This window comes from Mustela lutreola, chromosome 4, assembly GCF_030435805.1.
Source record: "Mustela lutreola isolate mMusLut2 chromosome 4, mMusLut2.pri, whole genome shotgun sequence".
NCBI classification, from domain to species: Eukaryota; Metazoa; Chordata; class Mammalia; order Carnivora; family Mustelidae; genus Mustela; species Mustela lutreola.
The window spans coordinates 99,445,734-99,453,610 of NC_081293.1; the positions used below are offsets into that span (position 1 = coordinate 99,445,734).

At 37.4% G+C, this 7,877-nt stretch overlaps 1 protein-coding gene and 1 pseudogene across 1 annotated transcript; both read right to left on the reverse strand.

Moving 5' to 3' along the window:
• Positions 1 to 299: 299 nt before the first annotated feature.
• On the reverse strand, positions 300 to 1,163 carry LOC131830355 (poly(rC)-binding protein 1-like; annotated as a pseudogene).
• A 5,888-nt stretch (positions 1,164 to 7,051) lies between these two features.
• On the reverse strand, positions 7,052 to 7,548 carry LOC131830356 (small ribosomal subunit protein eS24-like). Its single transcript, XM_059172638.1, has one exon. It carries the CDS (start codon positions 7,529 to 7,531, stop codon positions 7,211 to 7,213), a length of 321 nt encoding a protein of 106 aa, XP_059028621.1. The 5' UTR covers positions 7,532 to 7,548; the 3' UTR covers positions 7,052 to 7,210.
• Between the last annotated feature and the right edge of the window lie 329 nt (positions 7,549 to 7,877).

Genomic DNA, 7,877 nt, shown 5'->3' on the forward strand with positions numbered 1-7,877 from the left:
ATTCCTTTTTTAAATTTTCATCTTTACAGTCCTTCACCTTTCACCATGTTTTTGTTGTTGTTGTTGTTGTTGTTTTTTGTTTTTTTTTAATACCCCAAAGCAGGCCCAGCCTGCCGTGTTCCTTTGTTGGGATAGAAAGGGAATGGAATCTTACCAATAGGTGAAAATGGCTAGAGAACACCAAGGATGGGCCCACCCTTCTTCCTACAAAGGCCTAATACTAAAAGGGAAGGGGAAAAAAGCCACCAACAAAGAGTTTAAGATAGTAGTCCCAGCTTTTTCAAATATGAAGCATTTTTTAACCAATCCATTTTTTAATTTTTACAGAACTAAACTGAAATTTATTAACATTCCACTCTTACATTTCTTATCGACAAACAGAAATAAAATTCATGAGCCAAAAACCCAAACAAAACTAAAAACAGGGAAAAGCTTATAAAACTAAATATGGATCCCAGCATCAACAGCTGAACAGAGAATGTGATTTTTAAATTCTTAACGGATGATAAAGTTGTGTAGAAACTGAACGCTTACAAATTATTTAAAACCTGGAATCACTGACCAGAAATTACACAGTTGGATCATGGGAAAACAGCAGAAAGGGGTTTTAAGTGAACCTACACTGTTCTAGCTGCACCCCATGCCCTTCTCGGAGGAAAGCCTGGCATTGATTAGACACTAGGCCAGACTAATACTGGCAGCAGAACCAGTGATAATAACCTGCCTACCAGAGGAGCCTTCCACGGGATTGGCAATTTTGATCTGGGCCCTGGACATCTGGCAGATCTCATTAATGTTGGCGCCTTGGCACCCGATTATGCAGTCAATTAAGTTATTTGGAATGGTGAGTTCATAGGTGGTTTGAGTAGATGCATCCAAACTTGCCTTTCACCTCTGGAGAGCTGGAGTCAATTCCGGCGAATCCGGTCCCACCGTGCATCATGGCAAAGTGAGACTGTTGTCTTGCCACCTGGTTCAGCTTGGCCAGATTGAGCGGAGAAATGGTGTGTTGTCCTTGAATCGAGTAGGCATCTAGAGGTGGTCCCTCCAGGTCATGGGTGGCATGGGGGTAGCCCGCAGCGTCGCTGCACCGATCTTGGCCGCCCGGGCAGATGACTGGAGAGCTGGCCGACATGGGCTGGTACGGAATGGTCATGACTCTCCCTTGCCTCTTTATTCACCAGTCTAATCATACTTTTTTTTTCCCCCTTTCTTCTCCCCACACCCTGTTTCAGGTCTCTTCTGATTTTGTTAGTGTATATTTTTCTGGAGTCATTGTTAAACCATTTTAACATCTTGTTCTCTCATTCATCTATTCTTCTCTGGACAAAATGACAAGGCATAAAAACTCACTCTCCAAAAAAGAACAAGAGGAAGTATCAATTGCTTGGGACCTAATCAATATGGACACTAGAACTATGTCAGAACTGGAGTTCAGAATGACTATTAGAAAGATGCTAGCTGGGCTTCAAAAAAACCACAGAAGATACTAGAGAACTGTTTTCTGGAGAAATAAAATAACTAAAATCTAACCAACTTGAAATCAAAAAAGCTATTAATGAGATGCAATAAAAAATGGAGGCTCCTATTGCTAGGATAAATGAGGCAGAGTAGAGAATAAGTGGTATGGAAAACCAAATGATGAAGATAAAGAAGCTGAGAAAAAGAGAGATAAGCAACTACTGAATCACGGGGGGAGAATTCAGGAGATAAATGATACCATAAGATGAAATAATATAGAATAATTGAAATCCCAGAAAAAGAAAGAGAGGGGCAGAAGGAATACTGGAGCAAATTATAGCAGAGAACTTACCTAATTTGAGAAGAAAACAGGCATCAAAATCCAAGATGCACAGACAACTCCCCTCAAAATCAATAAAAATAGGTCAACACCCCGTCAACTAATAGTAAAACTTGTAAGTCTCAGAGACAAAGATACAATCCTGAAAGCATCTCCATACAAGAGGTCTGTAACCTACAATGGTAGGAATATTGGATTTGCAGCAGACCTAACTATAGAGACCTGGTAGGCCAGAAAGAACTGGCATGATGCATTCAGAGCACTAAGTGAGAAAAATACGCAACCAAGAATACTAGCTAGGCTGTCATTGAAAATAAAAGGAGAAATAAAAGGCTTTCAGGACAAACAAAAACTAAATGAATTTGCAAACACCAAACCATCCCTACAGGAAATATTGAAAGGGACCCTTTAAGCAAAGAGAGAGACTAAAAGAAACATAGATTGCATAGACTTTTGGGAACAGAGACAATATACAGTAACAGTCGCCTTACAGGCAATACAATGGCACTAAATTCATCTCTTTCAATAGTTACCCTGAACATAAATGGGCTAAATGTCCCAATAAAAAGACACATATCAGAATGGATTTAAAAAAAAAAAAAACCCAAGACCCATTGATACATTGTCTACAAGAAACTCATTTTAGACCCAAGGACACCTCCAGATTTAAAGAAAGGGGTGGAAAATAATTTACCATGCTAATGGACATCAAAAGAAAGGTAGGGTGCCAATCCTTAAATAAGACAAACTAGATTTTAAGCCAAATACTATAATAAGAGATGAGGAAGGACACCATATCATATTTAAAGGGTCTGTCCAACAAGAAGAACTAACAATTTTAAATATCTATACCCCTAACATGGGAGTAGCCAACCATATAAATCAACTAATAACAAAAATCAAAGAAACACATCAACAATAATACAATGATAGTAAGGGACTTTAAGACCCCCCCCCTCATGAAAATGGACAGATCACCTAAGCAAAAGATTAAAAAGGAAATAAAGATTTTAAATGACACACTGGGCCAGATGGGCATCACAGATATATTCAGAACATTCCATCCCAACACAACAGAATACACATTCCTTAGTTCACATGGAACATTCTCCAGAATAGATCATATCCTGGGTCACAAATCCAGTCTTGGCCAGTATCAAAAGATTGGGATCATTCCGTGCATATTTTCAGACCACAATGCTTTGAAACTAGAACTCAACCACAAGAGGAACTTTAGAAAGAACTCAAATACATGGAGGCTAATGACCATTATAGAATGAATGAGTCAACCAGAAATTAAAGAATTTTAAAAATTCATGGAAACAAATGAAAATGAAAACACAACTTCTCATAATCTTTGGGATGCAGCAAAGGTGGTCCTGAGAGGAAAGCATATAACAATACAAGCCTTCCTCAAGAAATAAGAAAGGTCTCAAATACACAACCTAACCCTACACCTAAAGGAGCTGGAGAAAGTACAGCAAATAAAGGTTAACCCCAGTGGGAGAAGAGAAATAATAAAGATCAGAGCAGAAATCAATGAAATAGAAGCCAAAAGAACAGTAGAACAGATAAACAAAACTAGGAACTGGTTCTTTGAAAGAATTAATAAGATTGATAAGCCCCTGGCCAGAGTTAGCAAATAGAAAAGAGAAATGACCCAAATTAATAAAATCAGGAATGAAAGAGAAGAGATCACAACCAACACCAAAGAAATACAAATAATTATAGGAACATATTATGAGCAATCATATTCCAGCAAATTTGACAATCTGGAATAAATGGATGCATTCCTAGAGACATATACACTACCAAAACTGAACCAGGAAGAAATGGAAAACCTGAACAGACCCACAACCAGTAAGGAGATTGAAGCAGTAATCAAAAATCTACCCCCCCCCCCAAAAAAAAACCAAGAGTCCTGGACCAGATGGAATCTCAAAGGAATTCTACCGGACATTTAAAGAAGAATTAATACCTATTCTCCTGAAACTTTTCCAAGAAATAGAAATGGAAAGAAAACTTCCAAACTCATTTTATGAGGCCAGCATTACCTTGATCCCTAAACCAGACAAAGACCCCATCAAAAAGGAGAATTACAGACCAATATCCCTGATGAACATGGATGCAAAAATCTTCACCAAAATACTAGCCAATAAGATTCAACAGTACATTAAAAGGATTATTCACCACGATCAAGTGGGATTTATTCCTGGGCTGCAAGATTGGTTCAACATCCGCAAATCATTGTGATACAATACATTAATAAAAGAAAGAATAAAAACCATATGATACTCTCAATAGACACTGAAAAAGCATTTGAAAAAGTAGAGCATTCTTTTGTGATCAAAACTCTTCACAATGTAGGGATAAAGGTACATCCCTCAGTATCATAAAAGCCATCTGTGAAAAACCCACAGCAAATATCATTCTCAATGGGGAAAAACTGAGAGCTTTTCCTCTAAGGTCAGGAAGATGGTAGTGCTGTCCACTATCACCACTGCTATTCAGTATAGTACTAGAAGTCCTAGGCTCAGCAAATAGACAACAAAAACAAATAAAAGTCATCTGAATCTGCAAAAAAGAAGTCAAACTCTCACTCTTTGCAGATGATATGATACTTTATGTGGAAAACCCAAAGACTCCACTCCAAAACTGCTAGAACTCATCCAGGAATTCAGTAAAGCATCAGAATATAAAATCAGTGCACAGAAATCAGTTGCATTTCTTTTTTTTTTAAGTTTATTTATTTATTTGACAGACAGAGATCACAAGAAGGCAGAGAGGCAGACAAAGAGAGAGGAAGGGAAGCAGGCTCCCTGCTGAGCAGAGAGACTGATGCAGGGCTCGATCCCAAAAGCCCAGGTTCTGAAGGCAGAGGCTTAACCCACTGAGCCACCCAGGCACCTCGAGTTGCATTTCTATATACCAACAACAAGACAGAAGAAAGGGAAATTAAGAAGTTGATCCCAAAACCATAAGTTACCTAGGAATAAATCTGACCAAAGAGGCAAAGTTTCTGTACTCAGAAAACTATAGAGTACTCATTAAAGAAATTGAAGAAGACCCAAAGAAATGGAAAAACGTTCTATGCTCATGGATTGGAAAAACAAATATTTTGAAAATGTCTATGCTACCTAAAGCAATCTACACATTTAATGCAATCCCTATCAAAATACCATCAACTTTTTTCAAAGAAATGGAACAATTAATCCTAAAATTTATATGGAACCAGAAAAAAACCCAAATAGCAGAGGAATGTTGAAAAAGAAAGCCAAAGTTGGTGGCATCACAATTCTAGACTTCAAGTTCTATTAAAGCTGTAATCATCAAGACGGTATGGTACTAGCACAAAAACAGATACATAGATCAATCGAACAGAATAGAGAGCCCAGAAATAGACCCTCAACTCTATGGTCAACTAATCTTCAACAACGCAGGAAAGAATGTCCAGTGGAAAAAAGACAAGTCTCTTCAACAAATGGTGTTGGGAAAATTGGACAGCCACATGCAGAAGAATGAAACTGGACCATTTCCTTACATCACACATGAAAATAGACTCAAAATGGATGAAAGACCTCAATGTGAGGGAGAAATCCATCAAAATTCTTGAGGAGAAACTCAGGATGCAACCTCTTTTACCTCATCTGTGGCAACTTCTTCCTAGAAACATCCCCAAAGGCAAAGGAAACAAGGCAAAAATGAACTATTGAGACTTCATCAAGATCAAATGCTTTTGCACAGCAAAGGATACAGTCAACAAAACCAAAGACAATCAACAGAATGGGAGAAGATGTTTGCAAATGACATATCACATAAAGGGTTAGTATCCGAAATCTATAAAGAACTTATCAAACTCAACACCCAAAGAATAAATAATCTAGTCAAGAAGTGGGCAGATGAACAGATATTTCTGCAAAGAAGACATCCAGATGGCCAACAGACTCATGAAAAAGTGCTTCACTGCACTCGGCATCAGGGAAATACAAATCAAAACCACAGGTGAGATACCACCTCACACCAGTCAGAATGGCTAAAATTAACCAGTCAGGAAATGACAAGTGTTGGTGAGGATGTGGAGAAAGGGGAACCCTCTTACACTGCTCGTGGGAATGCAAGCAAGGTGCAGCCACTCTGGAAAACAGTATGGGGATTCCTCAAAAAGTTGAAAATAGAGCTATCCTATGACCCAGCAATTGCACTACTGGGTATTTACCCTAAAGATACAAATGTAGTGATCCGAAGGGGCACATGCACCTGAATGTTTATAGCAGCAATGTCTACAATAGCCAAACAATGGAAAGAGCCTAGATGCCCATCAACAGATGAATGGATAAATAAGAAGTGGTGTATATATATACAATGGAATACTATGCAGCCATCAAAAGAAATGAAATTTTGCCATTTGCAATGACGTGAATGGAACTAGACGGTGTTAGGCCAAGCAAATAAGTCAATCAGAGACAGACAATTATCATATGATCTCACTGATATGAAGAATTGAGAAACAAGACAGAGGATCACAGTGGAAGGGAGGGAAAAATGAAACAAGAGGAAACCAGAGAAGACAAACCATTAGAGACTCTTAATCTTAGGAAACAAACTGAGGATTGCTGGAGGAGAAGAAGTGGGAAGGATGGGGTGGCTGGGTGATGGACATTGGGGAGGGTATATGCTATAGTGAGTGCTGTGAACTTTTTAAGACTGATGATTCACAGACCTGTACCCTTGGAACAAACAATACATTGTGTATTAATAATATAAAAAAAGGGGGAAAATACTAAACCAGTAACCAAAAGAAAGCAGGTGTCGTTATATTAATTTCAAATAAAATCAATGCTTACATAAGATTATTTATTGGAGAATGAAAGAGTTGCTTCCTGGTGATAAAAAATTTCAAATTACCAAATTTTCTGTCCCCTACTACCTCAAATATAAAAGTTTAAATTGTAAAAACATATGAAGAGAAACAGACATATTCACTATCATGGTGGGAAAAACTTGACATGACCCCCAAATAGTAAAAACACAAAGAATTTAAACAACACAGTTTACAGGCTTGAGGTAAATAAATTAATAGACAAATAGATAGAAACTGGGTACTTAATAATTAAAGTATACATTTTCTGTATACTCTATATACATCAGAGCATTTTTTAAAGTATTATATACAAAGCTCTTAAGAAAATGTAAACAGATTTGCTATATCCAGATTATGTTTCTTTTTTTTTTTTTTTTAACATTCTTAGTTTATTAATCCCCTCATGAAAAATCTGCACAATCCCCACAGATAGAGCCACGGCAGCATCTTTACTCCTTTTGTTGTCCAATCTGCAGCTCACTTTTTGCCAGCACCAGCATTGGCTTTGCAGTCCCCCTGACTTTCTTCATTCTGTTCTTGCATTCTTTTCACTGTTTTCTTGAGGTCTTTTTCTTCTCATACAGACCATGTCTTGCAAGTCTATGTTTGGGTTCATTTTTCTTTGCATAATCCAAGGAATCATAAATCATGCTAAAGCCAGTTGTCTTGCCACCACCAAAATGGGTTCTGAACCCAAATACAAATATGACATCTGGTGTGGTCTTGTACATTTTGGCTAGTTTTTCTTGAATTTCCATCTTAGGTACTGTTGTCTTTCCAGGATGAAGGACATCAATGACCATTTGTTTGCACCAAAGTAGTCGGTTGGTCATGAACTTCCTGGTCTGGAGAGTTACTGTGTCGTTCATGATGGCGGCCGAGCTTCAAGCCCCAGATTATGTTTCTTGACAGAAATGCCATTAATTTACAAATTAAAAATAAAACTAAGAAAAAACTATTCATATGGAAATTTTTTAATGTGCTTCCAAATAATGCATATGTAAATGTAGAGATCATATTGTAAAGTACAAACTGAATAATATTTAAAATACACATTTAGAATTTTAAACTTAATACAAACACTTTAAAACTTGTTGAATAAATCCAAAACATTTCTTAGAGAAAATTTTTAGCTATAAACATTTTATTAGAGATAAGGAAGGATAGGGGCGCCTTGCTGGCTCAGTCAGTTAAATGACCTGCTCTTGATTTTCG

Coding starts and splice junctions, on each gene's coding strand:
- LOC131830356 (XM_059172638.1), bottom strand. CDS start 7,531: ATGAACGACACAGTAACTCTCCAGACCAGGAAGTTCATGACCAACCGA.